The following is a 23,249-nucleotide window of genomic DNA, read 5'->3' as shown; positions in this document are numbered from 1 at the left end:
ACTTAACTGCTAAGGTCCGCAGTCCCTAAGCTTACACACTACCTAACCTAAATTATCCTAAGGACAAACACACGAGGGAGGACTCGAACCTCCGCCGGGAGCAGCCGCACAGTCCATAATCATCTTCAAACGACCCTTTTATCCAACCAACTGGACGAATCAACTTTACCTGGTTACGGAGCATTATTATTGGCATATTTTCGTTTTGTTATGGACCAAGAAATCCGTTAAGACCTGCTCTTCTCGAGAACTGTAACAAAAGACACTAAAGGTGAATCAATATTTAATGTTTTGAAAGATTATTTCATGTAAAAGCCATCTCATTATAAAATATAAAATCTGCAGTGACAGTTGGAGCATATGCCATGTTTGGGCGCCATCGAGGATGTATAAGCCATTTAAAACAAAATGTACCCGGGTTGTTTTCAATACTCTGGTTGCTATAAATCTGAATTGCAAGTTACGTTAGTCTCTTCAGTTCGTTACTAACGCAGTTAACAAACTTCGAGACGAGGAGCTGAATCTTAGGTTATTTGCGCAGTCATGTGAAGAAAATGACGAGGACTATGATTCCTCCTCCACAGTGAAGTGTGCTGTCAAAAAATTATGTTTCGCAAGATTTTTCTCAAATTATGAGACTGTTTTAGAGTTTTGGATGCTAAAATCTTATTCGAAAAGAAAATTTAATCAAGTGAAAACCAGCGTTGCTTATTTAAGAGACTTATTTACTAAATTTAATGAGATCAACTAGCACTTACAAGATGACAATCTGATAAAACGAAGTCCATCGTTTCACCTTTTCTTAGCAGGTTTATACAAGTTAAGTAAAACATTGGAAAACGCGAATCTTCCGAATTTATCACAGACTATCCATCATGATGATGATGGCGTTTCATCTTATGTTCAACATTTGTATGTCCTTGACACAGACTTTGAAACTCGGTTTGAGGTATTTTGATTATAGAAATACCGCAGTGGATTATCAATCCGTACAATTATACTGAAGAAACCGATCGGAATAAGCACTGACGAAGAACTTAAGCTACAGCTTAGAAAGAGATTCAGCAATTCTGGCAACGGAGAGACATACCTTTTACTTGTCGTATATTATAGACTATCGCGAGAAATTTTTTGAGATCTTTTTATCTTCATACCTCGTAGAAAGAGGTTTCAGTGCTGTTGCCAGAGATTTACGGTTAAACCTAACTGAAGCCAAAAACTGAACATCTGCGAATGAGGCGCCAACCTTTAAACTCATTTCTATATTAATTTTCCAAGATTTTCATTTTGTGTCGTTTGAAGCAATAAATGTATTTTTAAATTGTTTTTCTTATTATACTTCTACTATTAAACCTTCCAAACTGAGTAGCACTGTATGAACTGTGGAAAACACTTTTGAAGTTGATGACTTTGTTAAAATTCAGTATATGAAAGGCCAAAACACCAAACTCAAAGCAAAGTTCAGAGGACAAATAACTGAGTCATTTACGATTAATACAGACTTAAGACAGGGAGAGTGTTTATCGCCGTTACTTTTCAACTATGCACTCGAGTACGCGATGAGGGAGTGGTACAAGGAAAATCCTAAAAACATAGGAGTTGGAACCAAGAAAGATCAAATGAACTTAAATTGCTTGGGATCAGCAGATGACTTAGAGTTACTAGCTAATAACATTCAAGAAGCCAGAAATCAAATAACAAGATTACGAGATATAGCACAAAAAATAGAACTTCAGACATCATTCAAAAAGACTGAGATAACGCTAACAGATCCACTATTAGACAACCAAATAACAAAAAAATGGTTCAAATGTCTCTGAGCTCTATAGGATTTAACATCTGAGGTCATCAGTCCCCTAGAAGTTAGAACTACTTAAACCTAACTAACTTAAGGACATCACACACATCCATGCCCGAGGCAGGATTCGAACCTGCGACCGTAGCAGTCGCACACCAAATAACAGTAAATGACAGGAAAGTAAAAACAGCGAAAGAAATGCCTAGGAGAAATTTTAACTTAGGACTTGAAAGAAAAACCTACATGGCAAGTAAGAGCTAACAACATAATAAAAGCTCAAAAATTAACATGGTCTACGCACAATAAAAAAGTCTGTCAATCAGAACTAAATTAAAACATTACAAGACAGTGGTTCAACGAGAGGTGACATACGAAAGCGAGACTCTTTTCACAGCCATCCAGAGAAACAGAATCGACAATATCCTAAAAGCAGAGAGAAGAGCAGCTAGAACATGCACAAATAAGAAATATCGGAAAGATGGATAATGGCGAGTAGTCTCAAGTGTACATCGAGTTCGAGCCCATTACAGATACTATATGGAAAAAAATGAATCTCTTTTGTTGGTCACATCATGGGGACACCAGAAACCAGACCATCGAGAAAAATTACAGAGGAACTTTGAAACATGAAACAACAATTAGGGTGGATAAAGGAAATTTGGGAGGACATGAAAGAGCTAGAATTAATCCTGGGCGATTTACAAAACAAAACAGAAAATTTAAGAAAAACCGAAAAACATAAAAATCAAATTTAAACCAAAAATGGACAAACGACAAACCGCAAAAACGGTGTTTACGGATGAGGAACGACAAAAAGATCAGAACGAATGAAAAGATGTCGGATAATTCGAAAATAAAACCTATCGAAGAAGATGACCAGGAAATGATCGACTGAAGTGGTCCAATGAGGCCGTCAAGGCAGAAGAGGAAGAAAGGCACGAGCTTATCCACAACAGACGAAACGGCACGTAGTCTACGAGACAAAGAATTTGAGAACCTCTGATCTGTCTGCTGAATTTGGAGGAGTAAACCAGATAAAAAAGCCTCTAGTTCATTTCTCTCTCTCTCTCTTTGTTTCTCTCTCTCTGTCGAGAGAGCGCGCTCGCGCGTTCGTGTGCGTGTCAGTGTGTGTGTGCGTGTGTTTAAATATATATATACACTGCTGGCCATTTAAGTTGTAGTCTCAGGAAGGCTAACAATCAATGAAATATTTACTTGTCGATCGTATATGGTACTGTAGGAAGAATAGATGATCAAATTTATAGGTGATTTGGGGATAAACAGGGTGTGAAATTTACAACACAGAGGTGGACGTTTAGCACTGGCTAGGCACCGACCCGAAAAGAACTTGAATAACAGACACAGGTAGATGATTCAACACTGTGCCACAATCAGTCAACCGAAGTGGCTGGCGAGTGGTGGCGTGTCAGTCTCACGTCAGCCCATGACCAGATGTCAAGATTACATTAGAACATCCGTCCTGCAGATTTCCGGAGGTAGTGCTAACCTTCCGTTTCTCAGTAGAAGACGGCGGCCGTCTGAGAAACTAGCGAGGTCGTCTTGGTGTACTCACGGAGTTGCCCATTGGCTCCATTCGTATGTCGAGAATTTTAAACAGCGATTATGTTTACGGTTAAATCGGAGCGAGGCGGAACTCGGAGGCGGGTGAATGGCTGGCTGTTGTGCCGAGCTGCTGCAGGCTGTCGCGCCTTTCAGGAAGCCCGGCGAAAGGAGCAACATTGAGGTCGTCCCGAGCCCCTTAGCGTCCCACTCGGGCCCGCGCAAATGGGGAGCCGGGGCACACGCACACATCTGCATAATCAATACGCCAGGCCACGCTCCTCATTCCTTAATGCGGCGCTCCACCTGCGGGGATTGCGAATGTCTGTGAGTGCCATGACGCCGCTGCACTCTTGGCTATTGCCCGGCGGCGGAAAGACTCGGCCATCCACAAAATAACTCCCCTGTCTCGCCGTGCTCGTTCACTCCAGTAACGCATTACAATCCTCGACGAATGAAAACGAGTTCGTTGGTTCTTTTCCTAGTGCCTGCCTCGCCCGATTCCCCTTTCAAACATGTTTGGCAGTTTCAGCAGCTTCACAAGATGACTAGACGCCCACGTGGAAGGCACGGAGAATTTTAATGGTGTGCTCCCTGGTGTTCAGCCGCGTAGTGGTTTCCATTCACGAATAACTTTTCGACAACCGATCCAGTACTCTTCTTGGGGCTTGCGAGCTCTACTGTTACGTCTGCTCGCTACCTGCACTCCAACTATAGCCCGATCAAATTTATTGACTGCCACAACTACTGGTCAGTTCTTATCCAGTCCCTTGCCCGGCATATTTTCTTTATATGATTGGATCCCGATTCATGGGCCTGGCACACATTACAATGATAACCACACCCAAAAAAAAAAAAAAAAAAAACAGCCTGCCGCAGTGGCCGAGCGGATCTAGGCGCTTCAGAGCCATTTGAACACACACACACACACACACACACACAATGCATGCGCACAAAAGATTTTCATGAAATACACACGTTTCATATACAGCACTAACCAAACAGTGCAGGATACGTCGGCACGAGATGCGATTGAGCGTTGCATATACAGTTGTCATAATCAGAGAGATCGGCTTACATTAGATAAGGTTCGCACGACTTTACGCAAAACCGAATTTTTGAAGGCTGCTATTTCAGCGTTGCGAATGGAGCACTGCAGTCACAAATATAACTGCTTATTGTAGCGTTGTAGTGTGAACATTAGGGCATGATCCCGTTTACGAAAGATGAGGCGTTTGAATCTCGTGAAAAGTAGCGAAATATTTTATTTCTAAATCTAATCGAAATACACTCCTGGAAATGGAAAAAAGAACACATTGACACCGGTGTGTCAGACCCACCATACTTGCTCCGGACACTGCGAGAGGGCTGTACAAGCAATGATCACACGCACGGAGCAGGGGACACACCAGGAACCGCGGTGTTGGCCGTCGAATGGCGCTAGCTGCGCAGCATTTGTGCACCGCCGCCGTCAGTGTCAGCCAGTTTGCCGTGGCATACGGAGCTCCATCGCAGTCTTTAACACTGGTAGCATGTCGCGACAGCGTAGACGTGAACCGTATGTGCAGTTGACGGACTTTGAGCGAGGGCGTATAGTGGGCATGCGGGAGGCCGGGTGGACGTACCGCCGAATTGCTCAACACGTGGGGCGTGAGGTCTCCACAGTACATCTATGTTGTCGCCAGTGGTCGGCGGAAGGTGCGCGTGCCCGTCGACCTGGGACCGGACTGCAGCGACGCACGGATGCACGCCAAGACCGTAGGATCCTACGCAGTGCCGTAGGGGACCGCACCGCCACTTCCCAGCAAATTAGGGACACTGTTGCTCCTGGGGTATCGGCGAGGACCATTCGCAACCGTCTCCATGAAGCTGGGCTACGGTCCCGCACACCGTTAGGCCGTCTTCCGCTCACGCCCCAACATCGTGCAGCCCACCTCCAGTGGTGTCGCGACAGGCGTGAATGGAGGGACGAATGGAGACGTGTCGTCTTCAGCGATGAGAGTCGCTTCTGCCTTGGTGCCAATGATGGTCGTATGCGTGTTTGGTGCCGTGCAGGTGAGCGCCACAATCAGGACTGCATACGACTGAGGCACACAGGGCCAACACCCGGCATCATGGTGTGGGGAGCGATCTCCTACACTGGCCGTACACCTCTGGTGATCGTCGAGGGGACACTGAATAGTGCACGGTACATCCAAACCGTCATAGAACCCATCGTTCTACCATTCCTAGACCGGCAAGGGAACTTGCTGTTCCAACAGGACAATGCACGTCCGCATGTATCCCGTGCCACCCAACGTGCTCTAGAAGGTGTAAGTCAACTACCCTGGCCAGCAAGATCTCCGGATCTGTCCCCCATTGAGCATGTTTGGGACTGGATGAAGCGTCGTCTCACGCGGTCTGCACGTCCAGCACGAACGCTGGTCCAACTGAGGCGCCAGGTGGACATGGCATGGCAAGCCGTTCCACAGGACTACATCCAGCATCTCTACGATCGTCTCCATGGGAGAATAGCAGCCTGCATTGCTGCGAAAGGTGGATATACACTGTACTAGTACCGACATTGTGCATGCTCTGTTGCCTGTGTCTATGTGCCTGTGGTTCTGTCAGTGTGATCATGTGATGTATCTGACCCCAGGAATGTGTCAATAAAGTTTCCCCTTCCTGGGACAATGAATTCACGGTGTTCTTATTTCAATTTCCAGGAGTGTAGTTTGATTATTATTTTTATTCAGTGAATTGATTTAAATGTATTTTTTTATTTCTATTCTTTGGCGCTTCATTTTCATCATTGTTTCTTTTAATTTGCTCTTATTTTTCCTCCAATCGTTCTTTTTTCGTTTGGAATCTGCCTGTGTCGCATTCAATCTGCAGCCAAATGCCAACGTGGGCTGCCCATCGGCCGGGAACGCGCGGCACCTCCTGTAGCTAGCGTGACGATAGTTTGAGGTAACCAGTCATAGCGAGCAATTAGTTTGAGGTAACCAGTCATAGCGAGCAATTAGTTTGAGGTAACCAGTCATAGCGAGCAATTAGTTTGAGGTAACCAGTCATAGCGAGCAATTAGTTTGAGGTAACCAGTCATAGCGAGCAATTAGTTTGAGGTAACCAGTCATAGCGAGCAATTAGTTTGAGGTAACCAGTCATAGCGAGAAATTAGTTTGAGGTAACCAGTCATAGCGAGCAATTAGTTTGAGGTAACCAGTCATAGCGAGCAATTAGTTTCAGGTAACCAGTCATAGCGAGCAATTAGTTTTCTTTTAGCGCTGGGACTGAGTTTCTGAGTTTGGTCGTGGAATTTAGCCTTAATCGCTGTGAAAAAAGCTATCGTGATTTTAGTTCTGCCGCAGATTGTGAAATTTGTGTTCCTGTGGAACCAAACTGCTGAGGCCATCGGTCTCTAGGCTTACACACTACGTAATCTAACTTAAACTAACTTACAATAAGGACAACACACACACCCATGCCCGAGGGAGGACTATAAACTCCGACGGGGAGCTCCGCGCGAACCGTGGCAAGGCGCCCAGACCGCGCGGCTACCCCGCGTGCCGCAGATTGTTGACCGCCTTTCTTCATATAAAAATTGCGCTTCATGTGATTGTGGCGAGCTTAGGACATGAGTTTAAATGCAGGGCACAAAACGCGTCGTCTGCCGCAGTTCGGTCATTGGTCACTTAGCCGTCGATACACAATTTCGCATTTTTGACATACCTCGCAGCAGCCACTTCCGTGTTATAGATCAGGGGTTCCCAACAAACTCTTCTCGAGGACCCCCTCATCGAGCATGATTGGTACCTTGTCATATCACAGTTTCAAGTACCTTAAAAAGCCCAATTAAGAGTCTTTTTATACGTTTTCTATTTTTGGTTCTTAGAAAATACATTGACATATTCATTATTGAAAATATATTGAGAGCCAAAACAAAAAATATGTTGTTATACGAAATATAATATTTTTTATTCTAATAGCATCTTGCGGACCCTTTGGCATAGCCCGCGGACCACCTGTTGGGAACCACTGTAATATAGATTAACAGCGTTAGATAAATGACCCGCCATATGTGTGTGTCACCTCTAACCGAGCGGTAGCTGGCACCCGATGTGGCAAAGCGGTAGTGGCAAGTGATAGACGTCAACTATCAAGTAATTTTAATCGGACTCTAGTCAGAAATATTGTGCATAAAGTGGAAACAACAACTCGGCTGAATACACGGGAGCACACTGTTAATCGCTATGGTGATCCCCCGTCCGTGTCTGCTCCGGTTAAATACTTTTCTTACCGCATCACGTGCCCGCAACACCACCAGGCGGCATCCAACGTCGTGGTGGGCAGTGCTTATAATGTTTTGGCTTATTAGTGTATGTCACTTGTGTTGCACACACACATGGTTGAATCCCCTGTCCTCTATCCCTCTTCCACCTGCGTCCTCACACCCCGTATCTCTTACACCTAGCCCCTAATAATCTATTCCTCTTCCACGAGCTTCCTCACCACCTATCATTCAACTATCTGCCTCCCTGCAACCATCTCACTTCCAACTGACTCCGTCTGCCATCTTACATCGTCCCTCTTATCCACCTTCCACGTCACACCTTCTTCCTTTTTCATCTGCCCACTGTCCGTCTTCAATCTGCCTCCTAAATCTCTCACTCCTCTCCCTCTTTCCTTCCATCCCCTCCTCCCCCCCTTCTTTCCATTTCCTCCTCCTCCTCTGCCCGCCTTCATTCCCATCTATTTCTCCTCTCCTCCTTCTTTGTCTCCTCTTCTCATCCCTCTGTCCATCTCATCAAATGGTTCAAATGGCTGTGAGCACTATGGGACTTAACATCTGAGGTCATCAGCCCCCTTAGAACTTAGAACTACTTAAACCTAACTAACCTAAAGACATCACACACATCCATGCCCGAGGAAGGATTCGAACCTGCGACCATAGCGGTCGCGCGGTTCCGGACTGAAGCGCCTAGAATCACCCGGCCACATCTCCTCTACTCCTCTCTCCTTCTATCTTCTCTTTCCTCTTTCTATCATCGCCTCCTCTCATCTCTCACTATCCACCTCCTCCTTCCCCCGTCCTTCTGCCCATACACCGTCTGGAACACATTTTGATATTATCTGCGCAACATGCTTGTCGAGCAGGGCAGCCAAGATGTCAGTCACTACCAACACTTCCAGCCCCTCCTTTCCCTGTAGTCGCTAGGTGGTTCTTATACCAACAATACTTCTTTCCAGATAACAAGTGGTATCCATACCAAATTCATTTGAAAGCAGTCAAGTGGTCTATAAGAGATATGGATATATCCATTTTTATATATGTATATGATTTGAAGAGAGCTGGCCGGTGTGGCCGAGCGGTTCTAGGCGCTTCATTTTGGAACCGCGCGGCCGCTTCGTTCGCAGGTTCGAATTCTTCCTCGGGCATGGATGTGTGTGATGTCCTTACGTTAGTTAGGTTTAAGTAGTTCTAGTTAGGTTTAAGTAGTTCTAAGTTCTAGGGGACTGATGACCACAGTTGTCAAGTCCCATAGTGCTCAGCTTGAGGACAATATTATGGAAATGGAAGAGGATGTAGATGAAGACGAAATGGGAGATACGATACTGCGTGAAGAGTTTGACAGAGCACTGAAAGACCCGAGTCGAAACAGGGTACCGGGGGTAGACAACATTCCATTGGAACTACTGACGGCCTTGCGAGAGCCAGTCCTGACAAAACTCTACCAGCTGGTGAGCAAGATGTATGAGACAGGCGAAATACCCTCAGACTTCAAGAAGAATATAATAATTCCAATCCCAAAGAAGGCAGGTGCTGACAGATGTGAAAATTACCGAACTATCAGTTTAATAAGTCACAGCTGCAAAATACTAACGCGAATTCTTTACAGACGAATGGAGAAACTGGTAGATGCGGACCTCGGGGAGGATCAGTTTGGATTCCGTCGAAATGTTGGGACACGTGAGGCAATACTGACCTTACGACTTATCTTAGAAGAAAGATTAAGAAAAGGCAAACCTACGTTTCTAGCATTTGTAGACTTAGAGAAAAATTTTGACAACGTTGACTGGAATACTCTTTTTCAAATTCTAAAGGTGGCAGGGGTAAAATACAGGGAGCGAAAGGCTATTTACAATTTGTACAGAAACCAGATGGCAGTTATAAGAGTCGAGGGGCATGAAAGGGAAGCAGTGGTTGGGAAGGGAGTGAGACAGGGTTGTAGCCTCTCCCCGATGTTATTCAATCTGTATATTGAGCAAGCAGTAAAGGAAACAAAAGAAAAATTTGGAGTAGGTATTAAAATTCATGGAGACGAAGTAAAAACTTTGAGGTTCGCCGATGACATTGTAATTCTGTCAGAGACGGCAAAGGACTTGGAAGAGCAGTTGAATGGAATGGACAGGGTCTTGAAAGGAGGATATAAGATGAACATCAACAAAAGCAAAACGAGGATAATGGAATGTAGTCAAATTAAATCGGGTGATGCTGAGGGAATTAGATTAGGAAATGAGACACTTCAAGTAGTAAAGGAGTTTTGCTATTTAGGAAGTAAAATAACTGATGATGGTCGAAGTAGAGAGGATATAAAATGTAGACTGGCAATGGGAAGGAAAGCGTTTCTGAAGAAGAGAATTTGTTAACATCGAATATAGATTTATGTATCAGGAAGTCATTTCTGAAAGTATTTGTTTGGAGTGTAGCCATGTATGGAAGTGAAACATTGACGATAACTAGTTTGGACAAGAAGAGAATAGAAGCTTTTGAAATGTGGTGCTACAGAAGAATACTGAAGATAAGGTGGATAGATCACGTAACTAATGAGGAGGTATTGAATAGGACTGGGGAGAAGAGAAGTTTGTGGCACAACTTGACTACGAGAAGGGATCGGTTGGTAGGACATGTTTTGAGGCATCAAGGGATCACAAATTTAGCGTTGGAGGGCAGCGTGGAGGGTAAAAATCGTAGAGGGAGACCGAGAGATGAGTACACTAAGCAGATTCAGAAGGATGTAGGTTGCAGTAGGTACTGGGAGATGAAGCAGCTTGCACAGGATAGAGTAGCATGGAGAGCTTCATCAAACCAGTCTCAGGACTGAAGACAACTACAACAGCAACATAGTGCTCAGAGCCATTTGAACCATTTGAAGACACTGTCGAAGCATCTGACGAAATGCACCGATTGACTTTTCAGTTTTTCATTTATTTCTTGCCTTCTTATTTTTTATGATGTGATAGACCTCCAGTTATTCCAGCAAGTCCATTTTGAGACCTTTATTTAGTCACTTATTCGGTGACCGAGTAGATTCAGCTCGCACAACACCATGGAATGTAAGGAAAAATAAATAAATGCAAACATACATAAAAAACAAGAGAAATAATTGCACTGCCTCTTCTATGACCTCTACGTCGGCGAAGCATTAAATTCTGACTTGAATTTCTTCTCTTTCTGTCACTCTGGCTGACAGCAAATTAACTGTTTGCCGTCTCCTGCAGTAGGTTTTACCGCTCTACTTACCCTCTTTCGCCTCTCCATTACAACGTCCAGTGCTGCTCATTATCTTTCACGTCTGGGTATGAAATGCTTTATAGCTTGCGGAGCCGGGACGCATAATTTCTTACTGTAAAACACTCAACTCCGCGACTTACTGGGTCGTAAAGTACGTTTTACGAGCAATAAAAGTGGGAATGAACTGAATATCGTTTACAGCCAGTTATTATTTACTTCCACGATCCTTCATGTGTTTTCAGCAAGGAGGTCATTGGAGAAGAGGTAAGCTAATGTACATATGTGTATATTTACCTGCCTAACGTATACCCCATTGTTGCGTCTCAGAAGGGAATCACTGTCTACTTAGACTGGTTGATAATGGTGCACAAGAAAAAATTAAATAAATTTTCGCATCCCACGGAGGCATTGTCCACAGTTAATACGTACAGCACAGCATTAAAAGCTTGCATTTAGGTGCTCGTCAGGCAGTTCCAAGACATCGCAACGAAGAAATGCGCTGGTGTTGTTGTCGTGCTGCTGGGATCGGCATGTCATCAGCTCATCTCCCAATCTCTCAGACGAGCAGGCACGACCCATCACAGCGCTACTTGTGGATGGTGAGAAATCTCAATATAGTCTCGATCCAGTGTATCATGGCTTGGCGATCTTCCAAACAATTTATATAAAACGAACTAGAACGAAGAAAACTCGATTTCACTTGTTTTCTTCGAATAGTTTGAAGTCATACCTGTTATCTTGCTCTAACTGTAGAAAAATGTAAGTCAATGCGGATGAGCATGAAAAACAACTCTGTAATGTTCGAATATAGTCTTAACGGTGGGTTGCTTGACGTACTCACGTCAAACTAATATCTAGGAGTAACGCTGCAAAGCGATATGAAATGGAGAGAACACATAAAAGTTGGTAGCAGAGAAGGCTAATGGTCGACTTCGGTTTGTAGGGAGAGTTTTGGGAAAGTGCGGCTCGTCTATGAAGTAAAAGGAAAGAAGGAAAATTGGGGTTTGACGGTCTGTCGACACCGAAGTCATTACAAACGGAATGTATAAAGGAGACCGTGTGTAGGACATTATTGTGACCTGTTCTTAAGTACTTCCCGAGTGTTTGGAACCCATTAGAGGTGTACAACTTCTCCTTCCAGCTTGCCTGCCCATGTCTCCGCCGCAACTGTTAAAGCAGCTCAACCTGCCGCAACGGAAATAAGAGTACGCGCGTACTGAAGCGCAATGGTTAAAGCAGGCCAGCTTGGGTTTCCGCTGGCAAGCTTCACAGAACCATTCAACCTGAAAAATGGTTGCTCTCTGAATCCAAGGTGGCGACATAATAGCCAGGTGAATATTTGTTTAGGTTATTTCACTACTACTCATTTTCTCCGCCCAGGGACTGGGTGTTGTGTTGTCCTCATCATCATCCTATCATCCTCATCGACTGCAAGTCGCCGAAGTGGCGTCACATTGAAAATCCGGGACCCGGTTAAGGGCCTGCCCGACGGGGGGCCCCAGCCTTACGATTGAATAAATAAAACTACTACTCATTTATCAGTACGGCGGAGCAGCAAACTCAACAAACCAAACTTAAAGGAGGTTGAGGAGCAATTAAGAGTTCGGGAATATACAGGGTGTTACAAAACGGTACGGCCAAATTTTCAAGAAACATTCCTCACTCCTGGAAATTGAAATAAGAACACCGTGAATTCATTGTCCCAGGAAGGGGAAACTTTATTGACACATTCCTGGGGTCAGATACATCACACTGACAGAACCACAGGCACATAGACACAGGCAACAGAGCATGCACAATGTCGGCACTAGTACAGTGTATATCCACCTTTCGCAGCAATGCAGGCTGCTATTCTCCCATGGAGACGATCGTAGAGATGCTGGATGTAGTACTGTGGAACGGCTTGCCACGCCATTTCCACCTGGCGCCTCAGTTGGACCAGCGTTCGTGCTGGACGTGCAGACCGCGTGAGACGACGCTTCATCCAGTCCCAAACATGCTCAATGGGGGACAGACGCATACGGTCATCATTGGCACCAAGGCAGAAGCGACTCTCATCGCTGAAGACGACACGTCTCCATTCGTCCCTCCATTCACGCCTGTCGCGACACCACTGGAGGCGGGCTGCACGATGTTGGGGCGTGACCGTAAGACGGCCTAACGGTGTGCGGGACCGTAGCCCAGCTTCATGGAGACGGTTGCGAATGGTCCTCGCCGATACCCCAGGAGCAACAGTGTCCCTAATTTGCTGGGAAGTGGCGGTGCGGTCCCCTACGACACTGCGTAGGATCCTACGGTCTTGGCGTGCATCCGTGCGTCGCTGCGGTCCGGTCCCAGGTCGACGGACTCGTGCACCTTCCGCCGACCACTGGCGACAACATCGATGTACTGTGGAGACCTCACGCCCCACGTGTTGAGCAATTCGGCGGTACGTCCACCCGGCCTCCCGTATGCCCACTATACGCCCTCGCTCAAAGTCCGTCAACTGCACATATGGTTCACGTCCACGCTGTCGCGGCATGCTACCAGTGTTAAAGACTGCGATGGAACTCCGTATGCCACGGCAAACGGGCTGACACTGACGGCGGCGGTGCACAAATGCCGCGCAGCTAGCGCCATTCGACGGCCAACACCGCGGTTCCTGGTGTGTCCGCTGTGCCGTGCGTGTGCTCATTGCTTGTACAGCCCTCTCGCAGTGTCCGGAGCAAGTATGGTGGGTCTGACACACCGGTGTCAATGTGTTCTTTTTTCCATTTCCAGGAGTGTGTGTTATGTGGACATGTGTCCGGAAACGCTTATTTTCCATGTTAGAGCTCATTTTATTACTTCTCTTCAAATCACATTAATCATGGAATGGAAACATACAGCAACCGAACGTACCAGCGTGACTTCAAAAACCTTCTTACAGGAAATGTTCAAAACGTCCTCCGTTAGCGAGGACACATTCATCCACCCTCCGTCGCATGGAATCCCTGATGCGTTGATGCAGCCCTGGAGAATGGCGTATTGTATCACAGCCGTCCACAATACGAGCAGGAAGAGTCTCTACATTTGGTACCGGGGTTGCGTAGACAAGAGCTTCCAAATGCCCCCATAAATGAAAGTCAAGAGGGTTGAGGTCAGGAGGGCGTGGTTGCCATGGAATTGATCCGCCTCTACCAATGCATCGGTCACCGAATCAGTTATTGAGAAGCGTACGAACACTTCGACTGAAATGTGCAGGAGCTCCATCGTGCATGAACCACATGTTGTGTCGTACTTGTAAAGGCACATGTTCCAGCAGCACAGGTTTTAGTATCCCGTATGAAATCATGGCGGTGAATCGAGGAAGTACAGTACATACTGACGGAACTAAAATGAGCTCTAACATGAAAATTAACCATTTCCGGACACATGTCCACATAACATCTTTTCTTTATTTGTGTGTGAGGAATGTTTCCTGAAAGTTTGGCCGTACCTTTTTGTAACACTATGTATACCAGCCACGACAATGAGCCCAAGTCCAACAGGAAAGTTTTCATGTGTTTGTTAGGCAGTTTCAGATAAATCTGTCGGTCTTTCGCAGTGCAAATTGTATAAAAAGATACTAAACACTCATTCGGGAACCTCAAGTATGTTACGATATTTTTGCAAATTTGACCAGCAATTTCGACTCTCCATAAATACTTTGAACAGGGACAGAGACTTAGCACCTAGTAAGTGAGTGGAAATGTGTGCTAAGGACTTGAGGCCATTTGGCAGCATATAGGGTTCCTAAATGTAGGGGAAATAGTGCCTGAAATAGGAAAAAGATACGGCTCAGTGGGTATTAAAAGCCACATTCTAGTGTTATGTAACATAGAGCAAAGAAAGTTTAGTATGTAAGGAAGGTTTCCTCTTTCAGACAAGTACTTTTTTAGATTAATGAAGTAATATGAAAAACGACCTTCGGTTTGCTACAATACATTTGGGGAATTTGGAATGAACTATTTTGGTCACTTAGAATGACTTCAGCAGATCTGCAGCACACATCAAGGAAAAAAATAATTAAAATTGGTATAAGTGGGGTCGAATTTGGCTGAAACACACTAAGGTTACAGAAAACTTTACTTAAGTTGTCTTTCGGAGTATACAGAGTAATAGACAGCTTCAGGCTGTTTGGTTCGAAGGATCTCGACTTTCAGAGATGGTTTTGCTTACGACAGAAAATCTGTATTAGAGGTGACCTGATGATAGTTAATTGAGAATAGCCATTACTAGTCAAAGGGGGCAGAGTTGCAGAGAAAACCGTCCATATCGAAATAAATAAATAAGCCCGAAATGTGCCGAGAACGAAAGAAAAAGGACAAATAAAGTCCATCATTCTCAGGCCAACAATGACTCAAAATGAAGTTTCGTTCAGCCACATCTTCTGGACTCGGGCAAAAGATTTTCAACATCCGAATAATATTCATAAACTACAGTCGAAGTGTACAGAATAAACCGCCACGTAGCATAGCACAGCGGGAAGACGAGCCACTACTTCTCAGACAGGTAGCTGCTCAATTTTCCTCATACGGACTTGATTGCACCCCGCTTACCAACATCGCTGGGCAGACCGGATGGTCATCCATCCAAGTGCTCGCCCAGCGCTTAACTTAGGTGATCTGACGGGAACCGGTGTTACCACTGCTGCACTGCCATTGGCTTACGTCTTCCAAAATTCTTTTAAATTGTGATTCTAACACTGGATCGCCTATCTCTTCTATATCGAATTCTGTTTGTTCTCCTATCACGTCATGAGACTAGCCTTCATCCCATAGAGGCCGTCAGTGTACTCTTTCGACCTACGTGCTCTCTCCTCTGCATTTAACAGTGAAATTTCCATTCCACTCTTAATGTTACCATTCTTGCTTTTAATTTCATCGAAGGTTGTTTTGACTTTCCTGTATGCCGGGTCAGTTTTTCCGACAATCGTTCCTTCACGTTTTTCCTGCAGCCATTTTAACTAAGCTTCCCAGCACTTCATATTTATTTCATTCCTGAGTAACTTGTATGTCTGTATTCCTGTATTTCCCTGAACATCTTTGCACTTCCTTCTTTTATCGGTCAACTGGAGTATTTCTTGAGTTACGCATGGTTTCTTCTCGGTTACTAGTACACCCAAAAGCTGCTATACTCCGCCATGCACTGTACTCTGGCTTGCTGATTATAGATAAGTTCTGATTCTCGTCTCTCGGTCAAATTTCCGCTCTACTGTTGCTGCATAGTGACTTTTCATTCCATGCCGCAATGAAGTCCTTAATGTTATTGTTACGGTAATTGATGTATTTAGCAGCTTCTTGTTATATGAACTCCTTCGTCTGTGCATACGTTTGACAAATTTAAGACTTTCTTAACTATACATGTATAATTTGAAAATCTAGGGTCGAAACCGGTCTGTCATGATGTGTCAATAAATTTTCAGCAGCTTCTTGTTCTATGAACTTCTTCGTCTGTGCATACGTTTGACAAATTTAAAGACTGCCTTAACTGTACATGTATAATTTGAAAATGTAAGGTCGAAACCGGTCTGTCATGATGTGTCAATAAATTACAGTTATCGACAAAAAGTTTAAAGTACCGACAGTACCATAGTTTTAACAGCAATCAAGTTCAGATTTCCCACAATCTGTATTATTTACTTATTCTTTAGAGTCGTCGTTTATCTGTCTACCTGAATGTTAACTCGTTGTGTAAAACTCGTAATGTTTGTAATGGGATCACGATGGATTCAAATATTCTTGACCTCATTACGGGCCACGATGTTATTGCAGGAATGGTTCCCAGGGCAGCAGGTACATAGAACCAGGTGGTCGGCCATCGTAGAGGAGTATTAAAAAAAAAAAAAATCATATGGCTCTGAGCACTATGCGACTTAACTTCTGAGGTCATCAGTCGCCTAGAACTTAGAGCTAATTAAATCTAACTAACCTAAGAACGTCACACACATCCATGTCCGAGGCAGGATTCGAACCTGCGACCGTAGCGGTCGCTCGTCTCCAGAAAAATTTTAACCTCACGGCCACTCCGGCCGGCTTCGTAGAGTCAGGGAGTCAGTGATGGAATAACAGTAAGTTTATTTACCAAAGTTGATACAACAGTCGAAGGCGTCGCCTCCCTGTATTGGGCGCATCAGTTACGCGCCGGCTCTGGGAAGCAGCGTTTGTTCAGCTCTGCGCGCGGCGGCATTGAGTCGCCAAGCCGCACAGATAGTGGTGATGGACCCAGTGGCAGCGCATCGCCGGGCACACAGAGATGGGGCAGGCTCGAACAAGCATCAGGCATGCAGCAGCACCAAACTCCGATGTGAGCCGGTCACACCGTTTAGCGCAAATGCGTTACCAGCCAGCAGCCTGGGTGGGCCCAATGCAAGAGACACCTGAGCGTGGATTCCGAACCGAGGACAACCGAATATGTGCCCTGAAGTCAGCCAGCAATTGGCTCCCAGTGGGAACACACAAGTTCAACTCCCAACAGCATCCGACTAGGCGCATCCCGTAGTCCTGCAGCTGGAGTGGAGACTGGATGACCCACATCAGGTCGACGACAGGCGTGGAGTACTCCTCGGTACTTGCAGGGGACGGTGACAGATACTGTATAGCATAGCTGGGACGAGCGCTATTTGTAGCCACTATACCCGTCCCTATTGTGACAACACAGCATTTTTTATATCACAGACGATGAAAGGGACGTAACGTCAGATCCAGGCATTGCATAATCCAGGTTACCATTACGGCGATCTGAACAACTGCTTCGACAATGTTCCAGCCCAGGCAGCAGGTAACGGGGCTAGCCGTGTGGCAACCAAACTCGCTGCAGTTCCGTCACGTCAGCTCGGCCTCTCAACAGCTTCCGATTTGTAACCGAGCGAGGCGGTGAGACATATGGAATCGCCTTCGCAGCCGACCGGATGCCCTAGCTCGTCATAACGATACGAAAATTGCACTACAGGCGTGGCTGTCTCTCAAGTCGTCCTAATGCTGCATCCTTCCCACAGGACGCAGAAACGACGTGGTTCGACCCAAGTTAAACATCTGTCATTAGAAGCTCAAACCCTGCCTTAAACCATCCATTACACTAACGTGTCTCTTTCGACTTTACCAATTTATTTCACTCACTAGGTTCTTCTGAACGACTCCCTAACGTATCTTTCCAATGTCGACAGGTGTGTGAGTTGTTGGAGTAATTGTCCGAGACGAATTTCACTTTACTGTATTTTTACGCCCTTTCATAGCATCTCATCCACCAGCAGGGTGACAGCAGGTGCAGTACTATTAGGAATTGTGATAACCACTGCTCGCCATGTTAAGAGACGCGTGGTGCGGTGCGCAGGCGCGGCGGTGTCCCAGGAGAGCTTCTACTTCGCGGAGAGCCCGTCGGACACGGAGGTGGTGGAGGGCCGGCCGGCGACGCTGCGCTGCCGCGCCTCGCGGCCGGACGCCATCAGCTACTACTGGGAGGCGGGCGGCGCGCGGCTGCCCAACACGACGCGCCGCCACCAGCGCGGGCCCTACCTGCACTTCACGCGCGTCCTGCGCCACCGCGACGCCGCCGAGTTCGCCTGCATCGCCACCAACACCTCCACCGGCTTCTCGCTTCGCAGCCGCGCCGTCTCGCTCATCATACACTGTGAGTACCGCCGCCGGCCCGCGCGAGTCCTGACACGGCGCCGCGCTCGTCTGCAGATAAATCTAAGTGTCTCCATCTGGCTTCACTACAGTCGGCTGAGTCGTCCTTAAAACTCACAGATATAGAAAATACGTGGAGTGCTCATCGAGTTCGAAATAATCACTTCGAAAAAATAAAGTTACCTGCTTTTTTTAAATACACATATAAAGAAAAAAGGTTCGCTGCCTCAAACGGTAAAAACGGATCGCATTGTTGTCCGTCTGTTAAAAACCATTTTTCTCAGGAACGAGTATACGTATCAAGTTAAAATTTTTGTCATTTACTGACTTCTCTGGCCCCTTGGTGGGGTAAAAAAATTGAACCGTCTAAGTCAATGCAATCTGCCATTTTGAACATATTTTGACACTCACAAACTTACACATCGAAACCTATACAGTACTACCCCCCCTATACGGTACTTCCTGTTGATCTACTATGATGAAATTTTGCAAGAAGTAAGGTTTCACAGCACAAGTACTGGGAAAAAAATCCGAAAAGTGCTAATTTGTAATCATATTACACGAAAAAAATTCGTTAACCGACATCAAACTTAAAATGGAAACAGTCGGTAGTTCTGCTTTCAGGCTGACTGGGTTGCAACGGTAAAAGTCAAACATCAGGCGAAAAATCACTTTATTGCTCATATGACGGGTTTCGGAATTTATCCAGCATCATATATCCAGGAGCGTTTGTTGCACGTAGATACGACGCTTCAAGTTGTATTGTGCAACAAGCATTCGGAGACTACTCTGCGAGTGTTTGTCTCACATACAACATGAAAGCCATATCTACGTTCAGTTATTGCTTCTGGACGTGTGATGACGGATAAATTCCGAAACGCGTCCTATGAGCATTAAAGTCATTCCTTGCCTGTTATTTGACCTTTTCGTTGTGACCCAGTCAGCTAGAGAGGAGAGCTACAGATTATTATAATAATCGTCGCCTGCGTCCTGCACGATTGTTTGTCAAATTTATATTATTGAAATTAAAACATTCTCGAAAATCTTTTGAATCCCTAGGATGGATAAATTGCCAGTATGAATGTCGATCCCCGAGCTACATGAACTGTCTATATACGTAGTTAAGTTCGTATGGAACACTAAGTGCGTCAGTCCTACAGTTTAAGATACACTCTTGCAGACCATGTGCTTATTGAAATCCCCGCCCTGCAATATCGTAACAGGCCGCGAGAGGAGACAAAACAAAATGGCGGAACCCATTGCTACAGTGCAGTATCGTGCGGCAATTCGTTTACGGCAGCAGCGGAGATGTTGCTGCTGTCTCACGCGAATTAGATGGCTTCGTGACCTTCCTGGATTGGTTTCCGCTGCAGCCGAAAATGAAATACCGCACGCTACTGCACTTTAGCAATGGGCTCTGACATTCTGTTTCGCGTCCTCGATGGGCGTATTACGGTACTGTGGCGCGGAGATTTTAGTACTCAATAGGTTCACAACAGCGTTTCGGGAGTGAGTTTTCGAAAGACCCCAAAGCAGACAAAAAAATCCCCAAACTGGTATTATTTCGGCAGCTTTTCCCCAGCTATCTTAAACCTAGCTATTCATTTACATTATTACGTGTTCAGTGCCGGAAAACTGACGTATGTATCAAGTAGTTATATGCAGTCTGTGTGAGTTCCGTTAGGACTGTCGCTATGAAAAATAAAAATGGATTATGTTCATAAAATCGCTGTTAGAGATGTCCTCTTATTACAAACTTCGACGTGGGGAACAACGAGAAGTCGGGTGGGGCCAAATCTAGGACTGTGATCCATTTGCTGGCCAAACGATCGTGCACAATCTTCACTTTGTAGGGCTGGAGGGCTGGTGTGTCGTCATGGAGGATCAACCATGAACCTGCCTCTTGGCGTTCAGGTCGAGTTCGACGAATCCTCGTCCACAAACGCTGGGGGAGGGGGGCAGCACAGAAAACTTGATGTTGCCTAACTGCTCGGCTGCATTTTTCGTCACGTACTGTTACACTCACTGCTGCAGCAATGCTACCACTTTGACTTTCTACACAGCTGTTTTTGAAACTTCATGGATCGTAACGCCACAGCTCGCCACGAGATAGCAGTGCAATTTCGAAAGACACACGAACAGTCCTGACGGAACTACGATACACTGTTTAGTACATAAGGTAAAATTTTTTAATCTAATTAAAAAATAGCCTGACAGAAAAATAAAAAATCTTCTCTACGGGACCCACGTTTGCTCTCTTCATGCTATTTTATTATTGTATTGATCTACTATTAGCGCACCACCTATATCTCATTTCGCATCTAAATACCTCTATCAACTATGCTACTGTGAGCATACAAATTCAATACCTGTGTTTTTTACTTACACTTCTTGTAGGATCTTAACCACCGACCTGTCATTACCTTACATTAAATTGTAACCAATACCGACGCGTTTTCGAGATTTCGTCAATAGTCATGGAAAACGCCATATATGCTTAGGAAATACGTTATAGTATAAAACCCATCAAATGCGAACTTTAACTATAACGACGAAATCCCTTATGGTCTCTCCTCAGAACTCCATACGACCACGAAAGTCGATAGACATATCAGACGGTCGAAATGGCCACGTGCACATCATAGAGAAGTCACGGAAAAATATCATCGCGGTGTGCCTAACGTCTCCCACAAAAGGGAAGGTGTATCGATTGGTCTGAAAAGGCAGTTGAAGGTATTCAGTATCTAGAAAACTAAGTATCTGTTGTTTGAAGTAAAATATCAGAGATCGCATTAGTAGTAAGACTGGGATAGATAAAATATTTCCAGGGTAACGAAATTTTCTTCCCAAAACATTTCCTCATGGTCTCGGTTCCCCAAAAGTTCGCCTCCCCAATAAATTATTCCCCAAAAGTGGAAAAAAAGACAATCTGGTGTCGCTGACCTACAAACAGACAAAAATAATTGCGTAATTTTATTTTTTCGAGGTGATGATTAAAACTTTATTCCTCGTCAGTGAAAGTTGGCGCTTCGTATTCGTGTATGATCCGCGCTGTAACGTAAGTCAAGCGCAGCTTCACGTACGGAAAAGGTTTTCTGGTCGACGTTGTAAAAACTTTCAGACGGGCAAACTGGAATGCTGTGCCAAAACAAATTTTTTATTGGCATCCACAGCTGATTTAGTTTTATAAGGAGATTGCTGTTTAATTTTTAACAGGAACTTAGTGCTGAATTATGAACATTGCCGAAAGTCCGTCGAACATGACTAACGCATTGGTTGCCCAAGCCTGAGACCACAGATGAAACTGTAGACAATATGCTGTTGCAATTATGATGATGAAATAGTGAATGAAATGTCAGACGCTATTCGGCCTACCAGAAGAAAGCGTACAGAACATCATACATTAAGAAATGAGTATGAGAAAGTTTCGTGTAAGTGGTTTCTGTACATTTTGAATGTTGATTGAAAGCAGTTGCGGAAACAAAGTTTCCCTGCATGTTTGGGTCTCTCTTAAAAGCATCCACCTGTTTTGGGCCGTGAATCCTCCACTTCGAGGTAAAAAAACAAATAGCAGTCAGTGAGGTAGGAGGATGCTTGCGGCCGTACACCAAAAGAAGAGTGCCCCTTTCGTCTGCCTGAAAGGTTGTGGCATTTGTTTTCTGAGACACAATAAGTATTCCTCTTTTTTATTACCTTACGGCAGTCAAAACAATTAGTACTAAATACTTTGCAGGTATTGTGAGCCAAGCGGATGAGAAAATGTATCAGAAGAATTCCGGATAGCAAAAGAGAAATGACGTATTTCTTCAGTGCTCAATGCTGTTCGTGTGCCGTTAACAAGGGATTCTGGCAGTCCCCTTATGATACCATACAATGCATCATGGTTGTAGCTGGACCCTTGAGGTACTTTCTTGTGTATAGTTACTTATTGCTGGTACTAGCTCTTTTCCACCTTTGCTGAGATTTCACTACCGATGACAGTGAAATGTGAACGAAGGGGGTAACCAATTTTACATCTACATCTACATGACTACTCTGCAGTTCACATTTAACTGCTTGGCAGAGGGTTCAGCGAACCACAATCATACTATCTCTCTACCATTCCACTCCCTAACAGCGAGCGGGAAAAACGAACACCTAAACCTTTCTGTTCGAGCTCTGATTTCTCGTATTTTATTTTGATGATCATTCCTACCTATGTAGATTGGGCTCAACAAAATATTTTCGCATTCGGAAGATAAAGTTGGTGACTGAAATTTCGTAAATAGATCTCGCCGCGACGAAAAGCGTCTTTGCTGTAATGACTTCCATCCCAATTCGCGTATCATATCTGCCACACTCTCTCCCCTATTACGTGATAATACAAAACGAGCTGCCATTTTTTGCACCCTTTCGATGTTTTCCGTCAATCCCACCTGGTAAGGATCCCACACCGCGCAGCAATGTTCTAACAGAGGACGAACGAGTGTAGTGTAAGCTGTCTCTTTAGTGGACTTGTTGCATCTTCTAAGTGTCCTGCCAATGAAACGCAACCTTTGGCTCGCCTTCCCCACAATATTATCTATGTGGTCTTTCCAACTGAAGTTGTCCGTATTTTTAAACCCAGGTACTTAGTTGAATTAACAGCCTTGAGAATTGTACTATTTATCGAGTAATCGAATTCCAACGGATTTCTTTTGGAATTCATTTTGACGGTAGAATCAGAAAAATTCTAGTTCTTACGGAAGCTTAATGGCAGTCGTTCTTCACGTGAATGATGGATTAATGA

At 44.9% G+C, this 23,249-nt stretch overlaps 1 protein-coding gene across 1 annotated transcript in view; it reads left to right on the top strand.

Annotated features, from left to right (window-relative positions):
- Window positions 1-23,249, top strand: part of LOC126365880 (inactive tyrosine-protein kinase 7-like) — a 457,269-nt gene that overhangs the window by 19,285 nt on the left and 414,735 nt on the right. Inside the window, exon 2 of the mRNA XM_050008577.1 lies at window positions 18,186-18,482. Coding sequence (XP_049864534.1) covers window positions 18,186-18,482 — 297 coding nt within the window. The remainder of the gene's footprint in view (window positions 1-18,185; window positions 18,483-23,249) is intronic.

This window comes from Schistocerca gregaria, chromosome 4 (assembly GCF_023897955.1).
Source record: "Schistocerca gregaria isolate iqSchGreg1 chromosome 4, iqSchGreg1.2, whole genome shotgun sequence".
NCBI classification, from domain to species: domain Eukaryota; kingdom Metazoa; phylum Arthropoda; class Insecta; order Orthoptera; family Acrididae; genus Schistocerca; species Schistocerca gregaria.
This window is presented reverse-complemented; position numbering and strand designations above follow the sequence as displayed.